The 26,141-nt window shown below is 38.5% G+C and overlaps 1 protein-coding gene across 1 annotated transcript; it reads right to left on the reverse strand.

Annotated features, from left to right (window-relative positions):
* Window positions 1-10,697: 10,697 nt before the first annotated feature.
* LOC311082877 (myosin heavy chain, fast skeletal muscle-like) lies at window positions 10,698-22,327 on the reverse strand. Its single transcript, XM_084114044.1, has 41 exons — window positions 22,295-22,327; window positions 22,004-22,043; window positions 21,602-21,823; window positions 21,362-21,505; window positions 21,121-21,277; window positions 21,014-21,041; window positions 20,792-20,906; window positions 20,555-20,647; window positions 20,362-20,425; window positions 20,170-20,268; window positions 19,988-20,091; window positions 19,767-19,905; window positions 19,527-19,645; window positions 19,281-19,430; window positions 19,024-19,194; window positions 18,632-18,932; window positions 18,453-18,523; window positions 18,216-18,303; window positions 17,978-18,095; window positions 17,762-17,885; window positions 17,522-17,658; window positions 16,224-16,479; window positions 15,891-16,133; window positions 15,595-15,771; window positions 15,351-15,496; window positions 15,177-15,267; window positions 14,697-15,086; window positions 14,487-14,613; window positions 13,811-13,929; window positions 13,528-13,724; window positions 13,261-13,444; window positions 12,991-13,156; window positions 12,747-12,871; window positions 12,334-12,642; window positions 12,012-12,215; window positions 11,800-11,925; window positions 11,541-11,711; window positions 11,300-11,404; window positions 11,126-11,221; window positions 10,917-11,048; window positions 10,698-10,798 (listed from the first exon to the last, which is right to left on the reverse strand). Exons 3-41 carry the CDS (start codon window positions 21,806-21,808, stop codon window positions 10,778-10,780), a joined length of 5,814 nt encoding a protein of 1,937 aa, XP_083970170.1. The 5' UTR covers window positions 21,809-21,823; window positions 22,004-22,043; window positions 22,295-22,327; the 3' UTR covers window positions 10,698-10,777.
* Window positions 22,328-26,141: the final 3,814 nt, after the last annotated feature.

Consider the following 26,141-nt stretch of genomic DNA (forward strand, 5'->3'; position numbering starts at 1 on the left):
TTCTTTTTTTCTCTGATTCGATCATAAACTTGCGCATTACGTACCGTTTCACAGCTGGCGAACGATCCCGGCTTCAGCGTCATCACTACGACACGGCAATATTACGGCTTTTGTTCACACAGCGCGCGTTCCGGGACTGAACACGGCAATGTTACTAGGTCCCCAACCCGGCATCGATCCCGGCATCAATCCCGGGTCGTGTTTGCGTTCACAGAAGGCGCTCTGGCAATTTGCCGGCAATTTCCCGGGTTCAAAGTGCTGTGTGAAAGGGGCTTAATAGTAATATTAAATGGTGACATTCTATTTTATTCCAGGTGCTCTCCCTAAAACGTTGGAGAGCGTAAGCTGATTGCTTGATCGCCATTCCCTCTCGTATGATTCAAATCAATGGATTCGTTTCTCCTGCAGATCTCGCACTGCTGCTGCGACTGCTAGTTGGGCGCGTTTCACGTCCTGCCCACGGATAACGTTGCTGTTTTGTGTTGATTTTGCTTTACATTTTCTATTTTCTCTATAAGTCGTCTTTATTTACATTTGAATATATGTGATACTCTCTGCTCTTTGCCTTTGCATATTCTGATATAGTTTGTTTTCTGTTATTTGGTTTTCTATTTTGCAAAGAGCTTTATCTTTTTGGGGGGTTTGTTTTGCAGTGCATTTATTTTGTGTGGCTTATTTTGTGTGGCTTATTTGATTTATCCTATTAAATGCAACTTCATTATATTTCTTTTGTACTTTTCTAGTTTGTATTTTGTTTTGCTGCTTAGTTAATTGTAAACTGATTGAGATCGGTTTGGTTTATTTTTCTGTAAACTGTTAAAACCAGTTTGCTGTATGTTCCTGCAAGCTGTTAAAACCAGTTTAGTGTATTTTCCTGCAAACTATTGAGATCAGTTTGGTTTATTTTTCTGTAAACTAAAATCCATTGTCTTGCTTTTGCATTTCTTTAACTTTTTTTTTTGTTTAATTTATTTGTTTAATTCATGATTTGTAATTTGAGGGCAAATAGGCCTTGTACATTTCTTTTCCAGTTTTGTTAATTCTTATTTTGGGTTTTGTTGTTTAATTTAAATCGACATAGGGCAATTCAGCGCCTTAATTCTGTGTGCATTTTTAGTGACTCGTATTAAGATTGCTCTGTTTTTGTGCCGCAGGATCTGGGTGCCAAAGGCAGGGAGGCCGGCTCTATTCCCTTCTAAGTGGTGGTGGTGTGTTCACAGTGTGCCGTGTCCATCCGTGGGGTATGGTGTGAGTGCGTGTGTTTGCGTGTACTGGTGAAAGGAATGATTTCTCTGCTATAGGCAGCCTAATCTCGGATAGCCTGACCCTGCTGGTAAGCCCCAGTTAGCTGGTGTCTCTGTGACCTTTTCAGAGCCAAACCCTTATGATGAGCTGTGCTTGGCTGAGGCCTGATATATTTTAATGATTGTTTTAAAGTGATTGTGTAACTTAATAAAGTCAACTGTTTTGTATCGTTACCCATGTCTCTGAGCGATTATTGATGAACGAACTTGCGTGTCCTTTTAGAGACACTAAATTCTCTGGGTGTAACTCCCTGAGTGGCGTAGTTGGCAAATTATCCTTCAAATCCACCTCCGGGTTGCCACACTTTTTTTTTTTTACTATGCGTATCTTCAAGCGTATTTACTGTTTACTATGGTAATGGTTAGCGTGCATAGACTTTTGAATCGCGTATAAATATTTCTACCTTATACGGTGATCAGAATACACATCGGATCACAAACAGAAGGCATTCAAACATGAAAGTGAGTTAAATTATTGGTCAAGGCCACCTCACTTATGAGTCGGCTGTACGGGCCCACCGTTACTGTCAGGAGTTTCCCTCCAAGATGTTTGTGATGCGGCAGGCTAGTCCTCACTGCATACATTCATGAGGCTTTACTACCTTGACCTCGGCGCAGGTGCTTTCGCCTGGATGTGCGCATTGATTTCACACAGACGGACACTTGCTCTTATGGTGGCGTGGGTATTAGTGCTCCCACAGCGTTTCGATGCAGCTCGAGTTCCCTTGAAAGGGAACATCTTGATTATATTATGTAACCCTAGTTCCCTGAAGAGGGAACGAGACGCTGTGTCACCCTGCCATACTCCCAGCATGCCCGTGGTCGACTTGCTTCAGCCTATCAGAAACTCTAATAATGAAAATCCAAAGGAAACTCAATTCTGGTTGCAAAGAGTCAATACGAGCGAGAATCTTACTCTCGAAGGCTGAAGGGCTGTCTAGACTCACTTATGCAGGTCTTTCCTTGTAGGTGGTAGTCTTATGGATTAATTTCTACAATTTTAAAATTAATTGGCTTAAGAATTTCCTCAACAATCCCTCTTCACTTTGGAATATTATACCCAATTATATTTTCTCTAAAGTTGGTGGCCTGGATTTTCTCTTTCTTTGTAATTATAGTATTGCAAAGTTGCCTATCAAACTGTCTAATTTCCAAAAGCAGAGGATTTTGGCCTGGTCTCTAATAATTTACAAAAACAACTTTTCTCCACACATATATTACTTATGGAACAAATAAGGATATTCTCTATAAATCACAATTTCCTGTGAAGTGTCTCTATTGCAGCAAGGTTCTACATTTCCATGGCCATGTACCTAACCTCTGAACTTAACTGACACAATGATTGGAAGCATATGTATGTTAAGGAAATACATATGCTTTTCTGTAGAGCAAAAATGAATAAGTGTAAAATCAGAGTTCTCTTCCAAAGAGAGATAATGAAAATTTCTTACATAATACCATATTGGAATAACGTCAAGGTTACAACTGTAACATCTGTTCCCTGAGAACAGGGAATGAGACACTGCGTCGATTGACGCTTTGGGGAACGCCTCTAGCGTGACAGGTGTCTGAAACTATCGAATCACGCAATCCTATTGATTGGCGACAGCCCATGACATCATCATCGTGCATGCCCATTGGCAGTGACCGCTGTCAGAACCAGCAAATTCAAATGAAATGCCAGAACCACTCACCCTCAGGTCACACTAGGCTGTCAATGACAGCATTCCCTACATTCCCTACGGCTATACTCTTCACAGGAAAACCTCCATAAACTTTGTTTAATGAAAGGCCTAACTGGGCCTGCTCAAGGCCATGGGACCACAGCTTCAAATCAGAAGGGGTCCCTCCCTTCTAGGGAATGTGGCTAGGGAACCCGAAGGAGCCACAGCCAATCACTATTCAGGGTAACATACTCATCCGAAATGCAACCAGGAAGGCCTGACCTGGCGTCACTTACATTGGCCAACTTCCTGTCTGTCTGAAGACAGAGCCTCTGGACACTTGCCTTTTGGTAAGGCATCCAACCCGAGGGACTGCGAAGCTGACAGTGAACCCCTCGGCCGGATCTCAGAGATGGGGTATCCTGGAGAGCATGACTCAGCATTGCGCTTACAACCCTTACTAGCGAGGAGAGTTTCTCTGCTCGATCCACTGATCTACCCAGCGCTTGTGTTTCAAAGCACTGAGGAGGCCTGAAAAGGCCTAAGGGCTGAGGGCTGATCCTCACAGGAGACCTACGACCATCTGACCAGACTGAGGAGGACGAGTACTCATAGTGACACTCAGTGAGGGGAGCACATGGCCTGCCCCATAGGCAAACCAGGCTATAGGCTAGATAAAAAAGAGGTTCCAGGAAGGAACCAGTAGCAGAAAGTGAACACTTTAGTCGTGCTAGGGCCAGCTGAACTGATAGCATAGCGGCCACTAGCTGCCAGAACCCAGTATCCCTGGGAAACCACTTACAGAGAGACCGGGGGCCTGTACCATGAAGGTAGCTGAACAAACTCGGGGTTACAGGATTAGTTTTGAGTTGACAAAACCAAACCGATGCAATCAGGGTTTATTGGTACCATGATGCAGCTCATCAACTTTCTTTGTCAACTCAGGCTTTGATCCTTAAGCTATGATTACTCCACGCGCGCGTGCACATAAAAGAGTGACGTCGACACTGAACAACCAATCGCGGGTAGAGCGAGAGCGATATATTTTTCCGCAGAGGAGCAAGAGATAATCATTCATAATTACGATTAATTTAAATATGTATTTCAAGCTCGAAACAATACGGTCTCTGCTGCCAAAGCAAGAGAAGACTGTTGGAGAAAGATTGCTGATGGTTAATGTGTAAGTTAAACAAATACGTTCTATATTTATGTAAAATTATGTATGTATATATGTATGCCTATATGTGTAATATAGCCTATAGATTATTTTTATAATATATAAAAAATGTGCATGTATGTACTAAGAAAGATTAATATTCATTGATTTTTAGATTTTTAGATGCAACCCCAACTCCAAATGTTCTTGGCAGCAGATAAAGACAAAATATAAAAATATAATTCAAAGTGGTTATTTCAAGGAGTTAATTCAAAGAGTATTTACCACAACCTTTTATTACTTTTGTGAACATTTTATCACACTTGTTTGCAGCAAACAGAAATAAAGAATTAAATTCAGAAAACCAGAATACACTGGTGGAGGAGTTGGCTCTGAGTAGGCAATAAGGGACGGCCGATTATGGATGGGATTACAGGTGCTGTACAATCTGACCCTGGTGCTGGCTCCTCTAAGCAAGTAACACTGGGTACGTGTGCAATACATTACTACTTTTTTTTTAAGTTTTAAATATGGCTGACTGTATGTTCTGCAGTAGAGGGAAATACAGTGTCCCTGTTGAAGCTAGCACACATTCTCACACACACACACACAGTCTCCCACACAGAGGTCAGTATGCAGCAGACAGAACACCAAACATAACCTGCTTTACAACAGTTATGCTTTACATTGGCCTACTTTTATTTATTAGGGTGAAGCAAATGATGAAGACACTCTGTCTGTGTGTTCTCAGACAGTTGCTGATGTGAATGCACTGGGCTTTTTATTATGGCAAACATTTGAATGTGTGGCATAAAAAAGGGACTGGCCCTTACACATCTCTTTTGTAGGATTTTTCACAACCTGACCCAGAAACTGAGGCCTCTACCTCAATGGGCTTCAGAAGAAATGTGTAAGGATTTAAAACCCTTGACATAAATTACAGTCAGTCCTGTGTTTGTAGGAAGTCAAGGAACTTTTTGTGATTTTGATGAGCCTCCAGAAAACTTGTAATGATCATGTTTGTGGTGGAATTTAGGGATGTCCCGATCCGATCACGTGATCGGAAATCGGGCCGATCACGTGTTTTCAGACTCGATCGGAATCGGTCGTTACCTCCCGATCAGGACTCGGATATATATGTATATATATTCTCATTATTTTTTAACACATCTATAGTTATGCGGTGGCACAGAGTTACGCCGGTTTCACACTGCACGCGTTAGCAGAGCGTAAGCAGCGCAGGAGCAGTGCGTATGGTGAGCAGGAGCAGGACACGCGCGTTTTGCTTTCACACTGGCAGCGTTTGTCACGCGCGGCTGAACCGCGGGTTGTGTAGGCTACAGACAGAGTACTCTATAATGGATAAGTTGGCATTGCTTTTTTTCGTTTTCAAATACATTTAAGAAAAAAGACTTGTCAAGAAGCTTATTTTATTAATAATTTCATATAACTTTTGGTTCATCTTTGTTTTTATTGTTCTGGCAACAAGTTTGTTTTTGGACATTTGTTTTCTTTTTAAATTGCTGTTGGTCATTTGATTGACTGTTTAAAACACAATAGATATCATCAATGCACTTTTTGGATAAAACTGCGGTGTATTATGGCCATGATCAATGTATTGTCACTTTAATTCAGCAAAAGCGGCGCAGCAAAAATAGACTCGGCGCCGAAACGATCGCGGCACTTCTGCTCTGCTACGCACTGCCGCGCCACCTCTGCGCGCGGTGTGAATGCTCTAAAGCCTGGTTTAATCTGTTAACATGGGCGGCGGAAAAAATACGCACTGCACGCTCTGCTAACAGTGCAGTGTGAAACCGGCGTAAGAGTTAGGAGTGCAGTTCCTAAAAGCACATTACTGGCTTTGCAAACACTGTAGCACTTTTATTTTTTATTTGTTTACATGCCTGCCGGGTATTTTAAGTTGAGGTGCTATTTGTTTATATATTAGACTTTTTTTATATTTACTGTTGCACTAAAGTCAAAAAGTGAAGAATTTATGTATTACTTGATTGTTCAAGCTACCTCACAGAAGTGCTCTGTTTGTTAACAGAGTTGTTGAATGTTAAAATAAGGTGAATTAAATAAAAAATAAGGAACATCCTGGATCTGTTTTTTCGCTCTTCTTTATTCTTTTTTTATGTATTAAGTATCGGATCGGGACTCGGTATCGGCAGATACTCAAAATCAAATGACTCGGACTCGGACTCGATTGCAAAAAAACCTGATCGGGACATCCCTAGTGGAATTATGTTTAAGGTGGAAACAGACTCAGTCAGGGCCCTGTACAAAAGGAGTCTTGAACTAGACTGCACACTAAAGGAGACTTGAACTAGACTGCACACTAAAGGAGCTGACTGTGAGCTGAGGAGGCTCCAAACAAAATCAAACAGCTGGATAAAACTGATCTCAGTATGTATATATATATATATATATATTAGTATAACTTATTTAACCAAGTAACACTTTAGTATGAATATTTATTAATGCAACTTTCTCTTGCTCTCTTTCTCCCTCCCATCCCACAAAAGCAATAAAACAGTTTGAGACCTATCTGCAGTTTCAATGTGCTTTTATTAAGTGTAATATTGTATGGTGATTGCATCTACATCTGCACCAGCTGGGTGGTCAAGTGTGATCGGGTCAGTTTCATCGGGGAGAAGCTGGTTTTGTGTTGTTTCTCGCTCCTTTCTACTGGTGGCTATATTGTGCAGAATGGCACATGCAGCCACTATCTGTGATGTCCGCTCTGGTGACTCTGAAGCGCCGAACACAGTTGAAATGTGCCTTTAGGAGGCCAAAGGTCATCTCTATCTTCACTCTGGTTTTACTGAGGGCCACATTGAAGCAGTGCTGTGGCCCTATCTGAGGGTCATGATAGGGGGTTATTGTGTAGGTTTTTCTATCTCCGTTTAAATGAACAGTGTTTTGTACTGTACCAAATTTAACTTGCTTTCCTCAAAGCGCTGACACAACACAGACTCATGGAAAATTTGTAAGACAAGCACTGGAGCCAGGCCATTTGGCATCCAAACTTGATCATATGTTCATGACCACAAGTCGTCTGCAGATGAAATGTTTAGTAGATCATTGTTATATCTGTTAAAGTTACTATTAATTTAAAGATTCATCTCACAGAAAATAATCATCTCACATATTCACATCATCTCTACCTGAACATTAAGGCTGTGATAGGACTTCCTATTAACACAATCTGCCTCATGTTCCCTAGAGCAGTGGAGATTGGAGCAATAGACTGCATACATGTTGCAATGACTTGGGAATCCTATCATAAGATTATCAGAATAATAATAAAAAAAGATTCAAAATAATTCTTAACATGTATTATATTGTATAGTACATTTGTGAAATTTGCTTTTTGAGAAAAAAAAAAGTGTTCATGTGATGTCACCCTATCAATATATCTTACCGGCAATTTTATAAAAGCCCTCTTTTATGGACATGGTTGATAAATGAATGAATGAATGCTTTATTTCGAACATAAACATAAAACAAGTAACAAAAGAAAGTAAACTGAAAAAATAAAAAGACAAACAAACCAAACAATTAATGATAATAATATGAAACCAACATGTCCGAAAAGGAGTAGGATGAAGCATAAGCTTATTAAAACCTACCCCTTCTCCACTATTCAATAAACAATCAGTTTTCCCTAATAAATATATTTACATAATACCTATCTACAAAAAATAGAAAATAAATAAATTAAGAAAACAAATACATAAATTATTTACAAAAAAACACCCAATTGCTAACTCCCTTCCTCCTCCCTGTACCTTGTGAAAACCATGTGTTTGTACTGCTTCTTAAACTTTTCATGTACTCCTGCAGAGCGAGGACCACCTTGCGAATGGTTCGACAAACATATGTTTTCCCCTAGCTTCTGTGCATCACCCACCGTGCAAGAATGTACCACTTGCAAAAAAAAAAAAAAAAAAAAAAAAATGCAACGCAATACAATTTGCGGTACAGTAAGTGCATGAATTCGACGTGTTAAATTCTTTATGTGCGGCTCAAGAAGTTCGCAAAGATAAGACATTCCTTCCGCGGAAAATCTGTATCTTTCATACAAGTAACTATCAGTTAAGGCAAGGGGATTTTGTCTGGCTAAAAACTCTTTCTCTACGAAGTGCTCGTCAAACAATTTGCACTGAGATGTCCACCGGATTTGGAAGAAAAGGTGAAGTCATTGCAACAGACACTTGGAATAAGTTACGTCACCTATATGTTTCTTTGCTCTCAGCTGATTGGTCAAACTTCGGTCTGAGATCTTGAATCCAGAACATAACCTGCCCCGGAGCAGGTTAGCCGTGTAGCGTAAGATACCATGGCAACGAACACCGATTAAAGCCGAGCTACTTTCATAGTACCTAAAGCCCAGGGTTGGCGGAAACTAAGCTGAAACATAGCTGGCTAGCCACCTAATCCGGCTTCATGGTACAGGCCCCTGGTGAGACCTACTACTTGATAACCAGTAGGCGGGCTACCTAGTGCCCATTTTTGGGAAATCACCTTCAGGGAGGCCTGGTGAGGCCTATTACCTGATAGCAAGCTAGAAAACTGTTTGCTATGAACCCCGACCAGTAAGGTTGGGGACTGAGCTTCATGGTGGCCCTCAAATGTCAATCTGGATCCTTGCAAACTTAAAATAAAACTTCACATTGTTATTTCTGTAAGTTAAGTCTATTTATTACCAAGAAATGTATCAGTAATAAAATCAAAATGAGGGAAAATCTAAATAAGTGCACTGCAGGTTGATTTAAGGTGTGCCCCTAAATTTTCTGCTTGTGCGCCTAAAATTTTCAAAAGTCTGGAGTTTACTTCAAAAATGTCAACTCATTTACGCCATTATCATGAAATAAAATGATTAATATTGTCATAAATTGACAAGTCTTTGGTCATACTAATTACACTCATACATAATTTTTAGTTTAATAATTCATTAGGAGTCTCATAATTTTTAACTTGCCTGTACAAGTTTTTACATGTTGTGCATATGCAGTAATCGGAACTTTCAAAGTGTAAGCTGTACATTTTATTTTAAGACTTTACTGTACCTTTAAAGCATCTTTAAAGACAAAAAAAAAAAAGTTACTTATTTGGCTCAAATAAAGTGGACTAGAGTTTTTTCTCTTTTGATGTATAGCTATTTAAAAAGGAAGATCACAATATTTGACCTTGATTCTAGAATGTTATAACTCCAACGTTTCACGGATGGGAAAAAAATATTAAACCAGGGGAGGAAGAAGAGTTTCATATCAGTCTAAATTTGAGAGCTTATACAATTTAAAGTAGTTCACAATAGAAAGATCTGACATAATTGAACAGAACATAATGTTAGTATTTGTAACCCAAAGGTGTTTGTTTACTAACTAAAATGTAAAGGAGGATGTCCACCACTACACTGTTGTAAGACTGAAAATACTGGTTGAGGCCTGGTCTATGAGACAAAAGGGCCCTGCTGGCTAATTAACATTCAACCTCCCCCATACAACCTCACTTCCTCTCAGAAACAACTAAGAACTCACACAAGAACATGGTTTAATGTGAATGTTTATCATTGACTGTTATGTTTTTGGTGTCATTTGAAATGTCTCAAGTGAGTAGTACAGATATCTCATATCCAGATAGATAAAATAAAAGGAAATAAGGTTTATAGAAGTTTAGAGAAAACTGGTTCAGAGATAAGGCCAGATAAGTCCACCCCCCTTTTGTTGGATAGAAGCCATTTGAGGGTGGTCTCCCCCATCCCCCATGTCACCTGGTCAAAGAGGATAAAGGAAGGTGTGCTCCCTCTCTCTGGTTCTCTTCTTTGCTGGACACGAATTGAATAGGTGGTGTCTCTCTCTCTCTCTCTCTCTATCTATCTCAGGTACAAGCTGGGTAAGATTATTTGGTGTAACCAATGTTTAACCATGTTCTAGATATTTGAATTGATTGTGGAATTGATCTCTGATATCTGAAATATTAAATTGTTACATGTGATTATTCTAACTGATTTTGACATTGTTCATTTAATGGTTAAAAGGAATAGTCAAACATTCACTCACTTTTAGTGAGGCACAGATATTATTAAAACCTTTCATTTATGGAGTCAGATGAAATAACGAATAAATACATATGATTAATGTATTGCAAATTTAACCAACCAATACTTTGCATGAATGAGGACAGAACACGTGATAACCTTCCCCGTGTATTGGCGAACCGAAATTGGACCAATATATCGGGCCTTACACTGTGCAATTCAGTGGTAAGAAATAATTCAAGTTGTATTTTTTATTGCCTGTGTATTCCATTTATAATATTTATCCATTTTTTTTTTTTTTATGCCTAGGTTGTGTTATTGAGAATAATTTACTTCAGTATTTAATTAGTGGAAGTTGATTTGTTGTAATTAGTTACACTGATTAAAAGCTCATTGTTATATTAAAATCCTTTGTTGAAGCTATAATTAAGTCTCATTTGAGGAGATTTCTGTATATGAAAATAAATGTAATCCATCAGGATGTATGGAGAAGAGAATGAAAAAAAGCAATGGAAATAAAAGAGAGGTTGATGAATATAATGTTTTATTGAGCAATTGCACCTTTTCAGAGACAAATGGGAGCTTGTGACAGTGAATGTGAAGGTTTTCACTCTGCTGCCTCTTTGCTCTGAAAAAAAAGGGTAAACAATTAAAAATATCTGTACGAATATAAAATGGAACAATTTATGGTCAAATAAAAGCTTTAAAATGTAAGTATATTTGAAAAATCATTTGAGAAAAATTACCTTTCCAGCATCACGGCTCTTGGCTCTGAGCTTGTTGACCTGAGACTCGGCAATGTCAGCACGCTCCTCAGCCTCCTCAAGCTCATGCTGCACCTTCCTCAACTTGGACAGGTGAGTGTTTGCTTGTTCATCCTGCAAAGTCACATACAATTATATCAGTACCTTAATATATTTACAGGGTGTTTATAGTTCTCAAATGAGATACTCACAGCTTCTTCAGCCTGTCTCTTGTAAGCCTTGACCTTCAGCTGAAGCTTGTCAACCAGATCCTGCAGTCTGTTGAGGTTCTTCTTATCCTCCTCAGTCTGCAGATAATGAAAATGGATCAGACTAGAACATAATCAGATTATAGTGACCTGAATTTTATAACACATTTATTTTACCTGGTAGGTGAGCTCCTTGACCCTCCTCTCATATTTGCGGACACCTTTAACAGCATCAGCTCCACGTCTCTGCTCTGCCTCAACTTCAGCCTCAAGCTCACGGACCTATAGTTAGTGGGAGATATTATTAAACTCATTTCACTCCAAAAAATGTTTAAAGATGTTTAGAGACTTCACACTGTCCACATCAAGACTGTGAACATCAGAATACAGGCGAACATCAGAGTAAAGGCAATCTTACTCTTGACTCCAGTTTCTGGAGTTGTTTCTTTCCTCCCTTCATCGCCAGATTCTCAGCCTCATCCAGACGGTGCTGCAGGTCCTTCACTGTGACCTCCAGATTCTTCTTCATCCTCTCAAGGTGAGAACTGGTATCCTGCTCCTTCTTCAGCTCTTCTGCCATCATTGCAGCCTTTTGCATGAATACAGAAAGTCATTAGATCCATATTTTTTTCAAGTACACGTGTCTTTTGAAACATTTGGCAGCTACTGTTGCTCACATCAGTGATGGCCTTCTTGGCTTTATCCTCTGCATTTCTGGCTTCCTGTACAGTGTCATCAACTTCACTCTGGATCTGAACAAGGTCAGCCTCAAGCTTCTTCTTGGTGTTCAGGAGACTTGTGTTCTACAAAATGGAAAGCAATAGTTTGGACAATTTAAATGGTGTTCTCAATTTCCTTAATTTCATTGTAAAACAAAAAATGCCCTTACCTGAGAGTGCAGCAGCCCAACACGCTCACTGGCATCCACCAGCTCTTGTTCAGCCACTTTGCGGCCTCTCTCTGTCTGCTCCAGAGCAGCTCTCAGCTCCTCAATCTCACACTGCATCAGAGTGTTTCTGCGCTCCACCATGGCCACCTGCTCCTTCATGTCTTCCTGTCCTCTCTGGGCATCATCAAGGTGCAGTTGGGCATCCTGAAAATAACAATAGCTTTACAATAAGCTTTTGATGTATTTTCTGTTGGCTTTTTATTAACAGGTTGGATTATACAAACATATTAATACATCCCAAAGTCGAACAGAAGTCAAATACCTTGAGTTGTCCCTGAACGTTCCTGAGCTGTTTCTGGGCCTCAGCAGCCTGGCGATTGGAGTGGCTCAGCTGAATCTCCATCTCATTAAGGTCTCCCTCCATCTTCTTCTTGATTCTCAGGGCATCATTCCTGCTCCTGACTTCAGAGTCCAGGGTGCCCTGCATGGATTCAATGACTCTCTGGCTGTTCCTCTTGATCTGCTCCATCTCCTCATCCTTCTCTGCAAGCTTCCTGTCAATCTCTCCCTTGATTTGGTTTAGCTCAAGCTGGACACGAAGAATCTTGGACTCCTCATGCTCCAGTGTACCCTATGACAAATAAAGCAACATTTAAACATCAAAATAAAATTATTCATTAACAACACAGTGTGATGGTTCTAGCAATAATTCCATATTGATCTTCAGATACTCACTTCAGCCTCCTCCAGGGCGGTCTGAATCTCTGCCTTCTCAGTCTCCACTGTCTTCTTGGCCTTTTCCAGCTCATGGATGCTCTTACCAGTCTCACCTATCTGCTCTGTCAGATCTGAAATCTCCTCTATAAAAAGAAAAAATATTATTTGTAATCATAATCATGTGTTTACTTTTTAAAGCTCATTTTGAATTAGAACACTGAAGTCTTTTCATTCTTCGTTTCTCAGTCGGTTTTGTTCTTACGCTGCAGATTCTTGTTCTCTCTCTTGAGGGTCTCCAGCTGATCCAGGCTCTCCTCATAGGAGTTCTTCATCTTGAACAGTTCAGTACTGAGTGAACGAGCCTCTTTCTGGGCACCTTCCAGCTCTGCCTGACCTTCCTCATATTTCTGCTTCCATTCTGCCAGGACCTTTGGTGGAGATATTTCAGGATCAGGTTCATTTAACTTGTAGCATGCTGAAGCATACTTTTAGAAGTTAATATCATATCACAGAAAGACTTTTTTTTTTTTACCTTGTCAAAGTTCCTCTGTTTCTTGTCAAGGTTAGCAGCCAAACCATTGGCTCTCTCCACATCAATCATGAGGTCCTCCACCTCACCTTGGAGTCTCTGTTTGGTCTTCTCCAGAGATGCACATTTGGAGTTTACGGCCTCAATTTGTTCCTCTGCCTCTTGCAGACGCTGAGCCAGCTTCTTCCTGTTAAGTAATACATATTATTTTGAATTCTAATCTATAAAATAGCTGTGAAAATTGAAAATTTTATACAATAATATACATACTTGGACTCTTCAAGCTCCTCAGTGCGCTGGATGGCATCAGTTTCATATTTGGTTCTCCACTGAGCAACCTCACTGTTGGCCTTTGACATTCCCCGCTGCAGCTCAGCCTTTGCCTCCTGCTCTTCCTCAAACTGCTCACGGAGCAGGTCGCAGTCATGACGGGCTGATTGCACAGCATGGGCCAGTGCGTTCTTCGCCTAGGAGACAAAGTCACATAATATTAGCTTTTCTCTACAGTAAAGTAATTGACAAGTATGTGCATGCTTTGATTATGCTGTATTACCTTAACCTCCTCTTCAATATGCCTCTTAAGCTCCTCAATTTGCTGGGTGAAAGCTTGTTTGCCTCTGGTGAGTTGAGAAACCAGAGCCTCCTTCTCCTCCAGCTGACGGCCAAACTCACCTGTAAAAATGTTCACTATGTCAGCTCTATTCAAAATAAACCATTTAATAATATGAGAAAATCATTTGCTACACAATTAGGCTGGGGAAATTGATTACATCATCATATGATGCAGTTGTGACCTAATAGTCAGAGATTCTGACTTTTAACCTAAAGGTCACGGGTTTGATTCTCAATACCAGCAGGAAATGACTGAGGTGCCCTTGAGCAAGGCACCTAACTAAGGCCTCTAGTCAATTGCTCCCTGGGCGCCACAGTGAATGGCTGCTCACTGCCCCGGGTATGTGTGTTGCTGATGTGTTCACTACTCATCGCTCCTAATGTGGGAGCACTAACTTGGATGGGTTAAATGCAGAGGACAAACTCTGAGTACAAGTTACCATACTTGACCTTCATGTCACTTCACTTCATTTATTTTATAAAAACATAATAAATGAGCATTGAGAATGAGGTCAAAGGATCATGTGAATATGTTACATGGAGGATGATTTACTTACACTATTTGTTTTTCTGCATTTGTTTGTTTGATATTTTTGAGATATTTTGCCATTACTTACCATTTTCAGTTTGAAGTCTTGCTCTTTGTGCACTGACGTCATTTATCTGGCGAAGGTTCTCGTCATTCTTGGACTTAATTTCACTAAGTTGGTCCTCAAGTGTGCGGCACATCTTCTCAAGATTAGCCTGTAAACACAAGTGATTTGATTCTTACGAATCTTAACCACATATGTTATGTTTCCTAATTTGTTTAGAAACCATTCTCAAACCTTTGCTTTGGCAACAGCTTCCATGTTGCTGGAAAGATCATCAATCTCCATTTTGAATTCGCTCTTCTCTTTCTCAAGCTTCTGCTTGACACGCTGCAGGTTGTCGATTTGCTCTCCCAGCTCGGCCACACTGTCTGCCTGCTTCTTGCGCAGGGCAGCAGCAGTAGCTTCATGCTGGAGGGTGGACTCTTCAAGATCACGACGCAGCTTCTGAAATTCAGCTTCACGCTTCTTATTCATCTCGATCTGAGCAGCAGTGGCTCCTCCAGCCTCCTCAAGCCTCTCACTGATCTCCTCAAGTTCCCTGGAGAGATCAGCTCTCTGCTTCTCAACCTTGGCACGAGCAGCGCGCTCAGCCTCGATCTCTTCCTCCAGTTCCTCAATGCGAGCCTATAGTGGAAAGTAATTCATGATATATTATTAGTCTTTATTTTATCTTTACCTTTAACAGCATTTGAAAAAAAAAATCTAAAAAAATACCTGAAGCTCCTTGATCTTCTTTTGGAGTTGAGCACCCAGAGATTGTTCATCTTCTATCTTGCTAAGCAGCTGGCTTGTTTCAAAATCTTTCCTGGGGGTGTTCAATAATAAGTAGTTTGTAAAAAACAATAACACATCAAATAACGTTTTTAAAAGATTTCATGCTTTAATTACTTTTTTATTTTCTCCTCAGATTGCTGCTTGTCATTCTCCAGGTCCATGATGGACTCTTGGGCTAATTTCAGGTCTCCTTCAAGCTTTCTCTTGGCTCTTTCCAGGTCCATGCGGAGCTTCTTCTCTTGTTCAAGAGAACCCTCAAGCTACAGGACAATGTTATATAAAATATATATTATTTTTGATCAAAGTAAAAAAGACAGTTGATTTAATGAATTAATGACATGTTTAATTAGAAACTCACATCATCAACTTGCTGCTCAAGCTTTGTTTTGGATTTGGTCAGGGTGTTGACTTTGTCCTCCTCGGCCTGAAGATCATCCAGTGTCTGCTGATGTGCCTCTTGGAGGGCTTTCTTCTCCTTCGTAAGCTTGGCAATGCTCTCATCCTGAGCTGCCATTTCCTCAGTCAAGTTCTTGACCTGTGTGATTTTTTTATTTATTTTTTGGTTTTAAATAAGCTTATATTTTACAATTTATATTCTACATCAACATATAAGACAGAGATTAAGTCTAATCTTAAACCAACTCAATCTCTAACCTTATTCTCAGTGGCATGTTTCTCCTTCTCCACTTTAGCCAAGGTGAGCTCCAAGTCATCAATGTCTTTCTTCAGCTCAGAGCACTCATCCTCCAGTTTCCTCTTCTTGGCTGTCAGTTCAGCATTGATTTCTTCCTCATCCTCCAGTCTCTCAGTTGTCTCTTTGAGTTTAGCTTCAAGCTGGATTTTGCTTTTGATCAGACCCTCACACCTCTCCTCAGCATCTGAGAGATTCTCAGATTCCTGTTAATAACAGGTTGCTATATCATTGGAAACAACATTGCTCAATTTAATGGAGCCTAAATTCAATTAAATCAATTCAAGAATACTCACAGATGCTACTTGCAGCTGCAGATCATTTTTCTCTTGCAGCAGTGCTACCATTTTCTCTTCAAGCTCCTTCTTTTTGGCTTCAGCCTTGGCAAGATCTACTTTACATTTTGCAAAGTCCTCTTTCATGGTTGCCAGCTCCTTCTCAGTCTCTGCACTCTTCAGCAGAGGCTTAATCTTGTAATAAACCTTCATCCATGGCCAGTGTTTGACATTCATGAATGAGCGGATGTTGTATTGAATGGTGTAAATGGATTCCCTGTGAATAATTCATCATTAAATAACATAACCAGTGTCATTATTAACCGTTTGTACAGTTATTGTTGATACCACCTTTATTCATGCAATAAGATGGCAAAAGTACTCACTTCCCTTACTCAAGTAGAAGTACAGAAACTTGTGTTAAAAAATACTCTGGTAAAAGTAGAAGTACTGATTTAACTTCTTTACTCAAGTAAAAGTAACAAAGTACAGGCTTGGAAATTTACTTAAAGTATAAAAGTAAAGTAGCCTTGCGAATGACAACCATTTTTCTTGCAAAGCTACCTGGACCACACAAATGTTACTAGAGTGCAAGCTGAGAAACTTAAGTGGATTTGGAAAAAAAAGGTTCTTTATATGCCATTGCCTACATTTTAAATGGATGTCTGCCAATAGGCATCTAAAACATCACATAGCCTATATGATTATTGTGACAGACTGGGACTCCAGGTTAATAAGATTCTGACTGAGTAGCAAGATATGAATTCAATTGTGTTTCAATTGTGTTTGAGAATTCACAGATCCAGTTTATCTTTTTTAATCATCCTCTTAACATTTAAAGGAATCTACATGTAGCCTATGTAATGATTTGCCACGAATGAATGCCGCCGAATCTGTCAGCCGTCTTGTAGTGGTGCGTCAAGTGCAACGTATATTCTCACCCAATTGACCGATCGCATTCGTTTTTCAAGTTTAAATCCTCCAATGTTAATCTACTAACTCTCCTGACTGCTTTGTCGGACAAAATGGCAGATTATGATTGGTCAGATTGCTTGTCAGTCAAACTCCCTGCGAAGGGTTGATGACGTGAAAAATAATAATGGTAACTCTGAAATTATTTGAAACTAAAGTAACGAGCCAGTTTTGTAAAATGTAAGAGTACTGATAAGTAGCCTACCGATATTTGTGTTAAAAATGTAAGGAGTAAAAGTAAAAAGTTGGAACAAAAATAAATAGTAAAGTAAAAATATATGAAAAATCTACTTGAGTACAGTAACAAAGTATTTGTACTTCGTTACTTCCCATCTCTGAATACTCACCTCCTTTCCATCATCTTTACAAACTCCCTCCTCATCAGGTAACCACGGCAGAGAGCCTGAGTCATTGTGACCAGAGCAGCCAGTTTCTCATCACGCATCTCCTCAAGAACACCCAGAAGACCAGCTTTGAAGAACACCTGAATTCATGTAAAACAGTAAATCAAAATATATTGATTTACCTGTATAGGTTAAATGATCATGATCACTGAATCTTTGAAAGTTGTAAAGCTGAATATTAACCTTTGTGGTTCCAAATCTGTACTCGTCATGATTCACGTCGATGGATCCCAGGAGTTTCTCACTGGCCTTCTTGTTATCCATAAACTGTCCCTCTGGGATAACACTGGCATTCAGCACCTTGTATCTATGGAATATTAGAAGATTTATCAAAATGCTTTATATCTTCTAATATAGAGCTTCCTACAGGAATTTATATTTTCATATGGGCCCATTTACCTCTGCTTGAAGTCACCATAGAGGATTCTGCTGGGGAAACCCTTTCTGCAGATTCTGATACCCTCTAATACACCATTACACCTCAGCTGGTGGATAACCAGGAAGTTCTCCATGAGACCTATAACAAACAGTTTACATCATAAACTTGGTAAATTAATGTTATTATTATTATTACATACATTAGTCATTAAATACTGTCTTAATATGAGAATATATGTTAAGTCCTTTATTACTTTACCTGGAGTCTTGGATTCATTGGGAATCAGACAACGCACAAAATGAGGGTGGGTGCTCCTCAAATTTGTCATGAGCTTGCCCAAGTTCTCCTGTTTAATCATGAAAAGATTTAGCATTCTTACTCACATTCTCTCAGTTGTTGATGTATTATTTTTCTGACCTATAGTCAAGAAGCTCATGTACAGTCACTGCTTTCAATTGCATCATTATTCACATTTAGTCTCTAACAAAGACATACTCTGAACTGAGAAGACACAGTCTGCATGGAGCCACCCTTCTTCTTGCCTCCCTTCTTGCCGCCACCAGTCTCTATTCAGATAAAAAGACAAAATAACACATATAAAGTAATAACAAGAAAAGAGTGCAAACCTGAATCAAAGTTTGATTAAAATGATGTACATAATACATAATACATACCCTCAACAACAGGTGGGTAGAGAGTAGCCAGCAGTTTGACAGAAGACTTCTGGTACAGCTGCACAACAGAATCATTCAGTGGATCCTTGTTCTTGTCCAGCCAGCCAGAAATGTTGTAGTCCACAGTTCCAGCGTAGTGAACCAGGGAGAAGTGGGCTTCAGCCTTGCCTTTGGCAGGCTTTGGTTTCTGGAAAGCATTGTTCTTGCCAAGATGCTGATCATACAGCTTGTTCTTGAAGGAAGTGTCTGTAGCCTTGGGGAACATGCACTCCTCTTCAAGGATGGAGAAGATACCCATGGGCTGTTTATAAAAGAATGTTGTTTAATTATTACAATTTTAAGATTTCAAGCATAGAAATGGGAAATTAATAAGTTCATAAACCAGTAAAAACCTTTTCAATGAGCTCAATGCAAGCAGCCAAGTCCATGCCGAAGTCAATGAACTCCCAAATAATGCCCTCCTTCTTGTACTCCTCCTGCTCCAGCACAAACATGTGGTGGTTGAAAAACTGTTGCAGTTTCTCATTAGTGAAGTTGATACACAGCTGCTCCATGCTGTTGAACTGGAGGAAGAAACAGAATAACATTTACTGACTTCTGAATATCACTCAATGTGCCATTAAAAAAGAGATAAAAGAATCATTCTTACATCAAAGATCTCAAAGCCAGCAATGTCCAGCACACCAATGAAGAAGTTTCTTTGTTGTTTTGTGTCCAACATCTGGTTGATACGAATGACCATCCACAAGAACATCCTCTCATAGATAGATTTGGCCAAGGCGCTAACAGAGTTGTACACCTGTAAGTAGAATAGAGTGGATATTTTATTCTGATTCTGCAATAATTAGCCAGAATTTTAGGTTAAACAGATGGCATGCTGGAAATGTTACTATACCTGTGGCACGGTCTGGCCTTTGGTCACAAACTCATTTCCGACCTTGACTCTGGGGTAGCACAAAGCCTTCAGCATATCAGCAGAGTTCAAACCCAGAAGATAGGCAACTTTGTCAGCGTCTGCAATTAAAAAAGTTGCCTTGAAAACTAAAACCACCTCTTTCTTTGCGAAAATAGAAATAAGGATCTCTCCATTCAAAGCAATGCATGTTATGATACACATTATACAATGTAATCTCACCCTCTGTGCCATCAGGCTCAGCCTGCTCCTCACGCTGCTTCTGCTTGAACTTCATGTTGCCATGATGTAGCACAGCTCCAGTGAACTTGTAGATCCCCATTTTCTCCTCATTATTAAAGCCCAGAATGTCAATAGCACTCTGTAAATCACAGAGAAAAATAAAATCTATGATTTGCCATATTTATATAGAATATGTCAATATTCAAACAGCAATGACTCACATCAGTAGCATCCAGCTCCTCTTTATCATCAATGCTGGCCACTGTGATCTGACCCTGACTGCACATGGGGAAGTCATAGGGGTTGGTGGTGATGAGCGTCATGTCTGTAAAATACAGAGCATTTATGAAAGAGCATCTTACAATATTATCTGAAAGATATTTAATGAAATATGTGCACCTACCAATCAGCTCTGGCTTATGATTGGTCATCATCTGGTAGAAGATGTGGTAGCCTCTCTCATCTGGAAGCTGGAATGACACTCTAGACTTCTCCAGCAGATCTGTTGAGACAATGTACTTGAGTCACAATCATCTGAAGAGTGACAGATAAAGACAAATGTTCAGGATGGATCAATGAAATCATGTCCACCTACATGTCTCAATGTCAGCACTAGCCAGTTTTCCAGTGGTGCCGAAGTGAATTCTGATGAATTTACCCTGTTTAAATCATAATAACAAAATATTATTATTAATAATGATGATAATAATAAAACAAAATATCTTTATAGAAAAATCCAACACAACTCACTAATTGAACTACATGTAAATAAAAAGTGGTTAACTTACAAAACGAGAGGAGTTGTCATTTCTCACAGTCTTGGCATTACCATAAGCCTCAAGCAGAGGGTTGGCAGCAATGATCTGGTCCTCAAGAGAGCCCTGTGATGTTTGAAGGGTTTTCAGTTATTTTCTATGTAATGACTAAACACTATTTATAGGCATTTCACAAATTCACATATCATGTGAGATAAGTGTAAATCACCTTCATTCAAAACAATATGTATGTAGTTTTATATCTCATACCTGCATTTTGCCAGGAGTGGGATCTTTCTTCTTGTCACCACCTGCCACTGCAACTGTGGCAAAGTACTGGATGACACGTTTGGTGTTCACAGTCTTTCCAGCACCAGATTCTCCACTGGTTTATGAGAGATCAGAAGACAGAAGATGATAAGACATGTGGAAGTTCCACAAGAGGGAAATTTAATTGTTTTCAACAACTCTAACTGAAGGCTTGATACATACGTAATCAGGACAGACTGGTTTTCTCTGTCTGTTAATTCAAAGTAAATAATGTTTTAGCAATTGTTTTATAAAAAACTTTAATTCAGATCTCCTAAATCAGATCTTACCAGTCAACATGAACTGATATGCGTTGTCAGAGACAGAGAAGATGTGGGGTGGGGCCTCCATACGCTTTTTGCCTCTGTAGGCAGACACCACTTCTGCATCATACACTGGGAGCCACTTGTAGGGGTTCACAGTTGCGCAGAAGAGTCCAGAGTAGGTCTGAAATGAGCAGAGACATGTTCAGATTGCAACAACACAGACAAAATTAACTTAAATGCTTTTTTATGTTGTTTCAGAACTTACGTAGATCATCCATGCAGCATAACGCTCTTTGAGGTTATACAGCACAGAGGCTTCATTGAGATGGGTCATCATGGCCATGTCCTCAATCTTGTCATACTTGGGAGGGTTCATTGGGTAGACGTCATCCTCCTTTACTGTTCTCTCCTATGAATTTGATCAGTTAGATAATATATATATATGTGTGTGTGTGTGTGTGTGTGTGTAGGACATTGTGCAATATGAGCATCTTTTAAAATGTACCTCCTTAGTGTCAAGCAAAATAACTGTGGCTTTGCCACCTTCTTTGCTCTTGATTGTTCCCTTGAGGTACAACTCTTTGACATCAGCCACATAGCAGGCAGACTTGGCATCAAATGGTTTGCTCTGAGCCTCGATTCTCTCTTTCTCAGGCTTACGAAGGTAAATGGCAGCCTTGCCATAAATGGCCATCTCTGCGTCCGTACTCATGGTGGCAGTTTACTTCTGGAATTTAAAGATCAGGAGAAAAAATGACTCTTATAACATTAATGTGGCTTGTTTTCCCTATAATCCCTATAATTACGGTTACCTACAGTGAATCCAAAAACAATATCCTTTTTATCCTTGATTTCTGAACAGATTTTTTGAGCTGGTCTTGTATTTACAGACACTAACATCAATTACCTTTCCAATCTTCCACAAGTACTGATGAATTCCCTGCACCCTGTAATATGAAGATATTAAAAATGAAAGCTGTGATTAAAGATTTATTATAAACTATTAGCAACATATGTCTGACATATTTTCATTTCAATTATGTTCAACTTGGAAATCTAAATTCCACTTAATTTCTTTGTCTGAATAGTTTTCTATGCAAAATGTCTACAGTAATATTCTACAGAAAGATATGCCATGGTTCTCTAACCTAATCTAATCACTGCATACTCCCTGCAAAGAAATGAATGACCATCTCACCACAAACGCAAACTTGGCTGGTCTTCTGAATGCAAAGTCTCCCCTCCTGCCCCTTGTTTTTATACTGCATTTGCTGTGCCAGCAATGCAAAAGTTAAATATGGCTAACACCAAATATGGCTATTGAGTCAGTCTAAGTTAAGGAATCGATCTGATAAACCATATGGTGTTTGCGAAAATGGAAACAGTAAAGGTGTAAATAAATAACTACCCCTTTAGGATATGCTGCTAATTTGTTGTTTTTTAAGAAAATTATTTCTCTAACCTCTAGCAGAATATGTACCAACAGCTGTTTTTTACACGTTTTAATCTTCAAGTAAAACAATTTATGAAGCAATACGTACATATTGTATTTAGAGATTGTACACTGAGGCCTTAAAAAAAATTTATAGAACATGTTTGCCACATATGGCACGCAAAGCAGAGGTAACACGTTGAGTCTTTTTTTAGGCTTGCTGTAAATTTAAAGATCATATATTCTAGTTATGTGTTGCTTCATCGAAATTGTCTATGTGTGAAGATCCTTATGTATGGCGTAAAATGATTTTATAAAAAAATATTAATAAATACGCATGATTTTTCAACTATTTCAAGAGTTAAAAATTTAAATAAATAGAACAATGGAATGCAAAAAACAATACAAGGTTATTAAACCACTATCAATTTTACTAGCTATTAGTATTAAACATTATTATATTAAATAATTTGCAATATCATATGATACCAATTATGGTAGATGTATTAAATTTATTAAACTAAACAGTCATTTATGTAATTTTTTCAGCTATGGTTCTTAGATCTAATATCTTTAAGGGGCACACTTTTTATTTATGTATAATATTTTATTTATGTTTATATTTTATTGCTTTATTTGGATGGTTTGCATTCCATTGATAGGATAATTCAGCTTTCCTGGTCTGGTTTATACAAAAAATAATTTGCAAGTTACATAGCTACACAGTCTAATATAGGCTGAGGTATAACTACATGCTTGTTTTTTGACACTATAAATCATAAATATTAAAAAAAAATTACAATATTAAAGCAGTATGAAAGGGTGTTGAATAGGCCTTTTTTCTGTTTTTATTTATATTCATAATGAAGAGCATTTGCGTGCACAGTGCACTGATTGTGTTTAAAGCCTACAATGTGTTATTTGTGGTAAATATAAGTGGTAAATGATTTTAATAAAAGAAAATTATAAGCTCACAACTGTTTTTGTCCCACTGCGCTTCAATAGTACATCTGACTCAATTGTAAGGAAAAAAAGTAGATATCATAATTTGGACTTGATAAGTTTATATCTCACAGTTCAGACAGTTGTTTTTCCTCCCAATTCCGAGTTTATATCTTTGTATGTAAAACTGCTCTTCCGAAGATGTTTATCAGATGTATTTACCCAGCAAATGTGTTCCAGATCTCCAGATCTTTAGCAGACATCTACTTTTCCCCTGTTTTATGGAAGTCCTAAAAGCATGCAACATTTATATATATATATATATATATATATATATATATATATATATATATATATATATATATATATATATATATATTAGGGCTGTGAAACGATTAATCGCGATTAATCGCATCCAAAATAAAAGTTTGTGTTCACATAATATATGTGTGTGTACTGTGCATAATTATTTTGTATATATAAATACACACACATGCATGTATATATTTAAGAATTTTTGTTTTATTTATACATAAAATATTTATATTTATATATAATACAAATTATATATACAGTATATTTAAGAAAATATTCCTAAAATATATACATGCATGTGTGTGTATTTATATATACAAAATCATTATGCACAGTACACACTCATATATTATGTGAACACAAACTTTTATTTTGGATGCGATTAATCACGATTAATCATTTCACAGCCCTAATATATATATATATATATATATATATATATATATATATATATATATATATGTGACCCTGGATCAAAACCAGTCTTAAGTCGCACGGGTACATATGTGGCAATAGCCAACAAAACATTGTATGGGTCAAAATGATCGATTTTTCTTTTATGCCAAAAATCATTAGGATATTAAGTAAAGATCATGTTCCATGAAGATATTTTGTAAATTTCCCACCTTAAATATATAAAAAAAATATTTTTGTGAGTGGATGCAGCACAATCGCCAATAGAAATGGACAACTTTAAAGGCGATTTTTTTAATATTTTGATTTTTCTGCACCCTCAGATTCCAGATTTTCAAATAGTTGTATCTCTGCCAAATATTGTCATAACATCATTATCATAACAAACCATACATCAGTGGAAATATTATGTATTCAGCTTTTTTGAAAACGCCCCAAAATTTTAGTAGCACCTCACTGCAGTACACAAGATCCAGGGGGCGGAGTTGGATCCAGATCTAAGGGGTGGAGATTGGTAGGTTTAGGGGTGGGTTTAGGGATCAGGGGGTGGAGATGGGTAGGTTTTGGTATTAGGCTTGTTCGACTTCATGCAGCTCTGCGCAGAACGATCGGCAGCTGACTTGAAGCAGTGCATGTCGGTTAGAAATTTTGTCCGACTTGATACAGCGCCGACGCCACGTGACGTGCCATTAAAGTACCGCAAGAGCGATTCGAGAGTAGCCGGAGAACTCAGCCAGTGCAGCTTCTCAAGAGCGGCTGAATTGGGCTGCAGGAGGGCTGATGACAACACAGCTGTTCCACGATTGGCCGGATTCACCGCATGACAACGATCACGTGTGTTTCGTGTTTATTCGAACACCTTTAATTCCTCTGAAGCTCACAAATCAGTTTTTTATAACAGTAAACACTCTTTTCATGTCGTTGCGATGTTATATTGTGACATGTTTATCAAATTAAAACTGATTAAAAAACGTAGACTCCACTTAATTGATAGTAGCTTATGCTGAACTTTATTGGATCTGGATCCAACTCCTCCCCCTGGATTTCGTGTTCTGCACGCCCCCCTTTTTGTTGTGTAGATATTTGTAGGCCACTACTGATGCTGACGTATGTTAAAACTCTCTTGTCGTGCCAGATTTCACAGTCGGGCACAGTTGCTTTCCCCTGTCTGAAGGTCATGACTCCTGACTAAAGGTATGGGACAGAACTTTATGACGACAATGCTCATTGGTTTAAGCAGTGAGTTATGAGTTATTGTTGACATCTAAAATAATATAATTTAAATTACCGATACTTTAGGTGTCTTGATCATATTCGTATGAATTGCTTCCTCTTTTTTTTATTACTTTTTTATTAGACTGACACAGCCATATACAGTAAAAGAGCTTGTGCTGACATCAACAGATGCCTTTGGTGCTTGTCCCTGTAAGGAACTATTTATGGCACCAATGGAGTTCACTGCCTGGCTACTTCGGGGGAGCTCACATGACTGCAACTAATTTTTAAATCTAAAGTATTTGGATGACACCAAAAAATAGCCTATTAATTTGTGTGCATTTCTTACATCAATGTCTGTAATCTGAGTCTTACCAAAGTCCCTCATAATTATATTAATACATATTTTTTTTAGTTTAATGAAGTCTAATAACTTTTAATTTGCCTGTTCACATTTATATAGTTTTTACATGTTGTGCATATGCAGTAATCTGAACTTTCAATGTGTAAACTGTACATTTGATAATTAGACTTTACTGTACTTTAAAAAGCATCTTTAAAGACTTTTAAAAAAAGTGAACTTACTTATTTGGCTGAAATAACGTGGACTAGAAATTGAAATTTTCTCTGTTGACGTAGCTAAAAATGAAGATCACAATATATTATGATTTGACCTAAAATGTTATAACTCCAATGTTTCACAGATGGAAAAGCGCTTGTAACACGG

The sequence above is a fragment of the Abramis brama genome, assembly GCF_963993115.1.
Source record: "Abramis brama genome assembly, chromosome: 5".
NCBI lineage: Eukaryota > Metazoa > Chordata > Actinopteri > Cypriniformes > Leuciscidae > Abramis > Abramis brama.

Bases quoted from the DNA above. Each gene is read 5' to 3' on its own strand.
- LOC311082877 (XM_084114044.1), bottom strand. From the start codon at position 21,808: ATGAGTACGGACGCAGAGATGGCCATTTATGGCAAGGCTGCCATTTAC. The intron at 11,405-11,540 runs GTAAGATTGCCT...CACTAACTATAG, and splicing joins TCCAGAAACTGGAGTCAAGA to GTCCGTGAGCTTGAGGCTGA. The intron at 11,222-11,299 runs GTAAAATAAATG...CATTATCTGCAG, and splicing joins TCAAGGAGCTCACCTACCAG to ACTGAGGAGGATAAGAAGAA.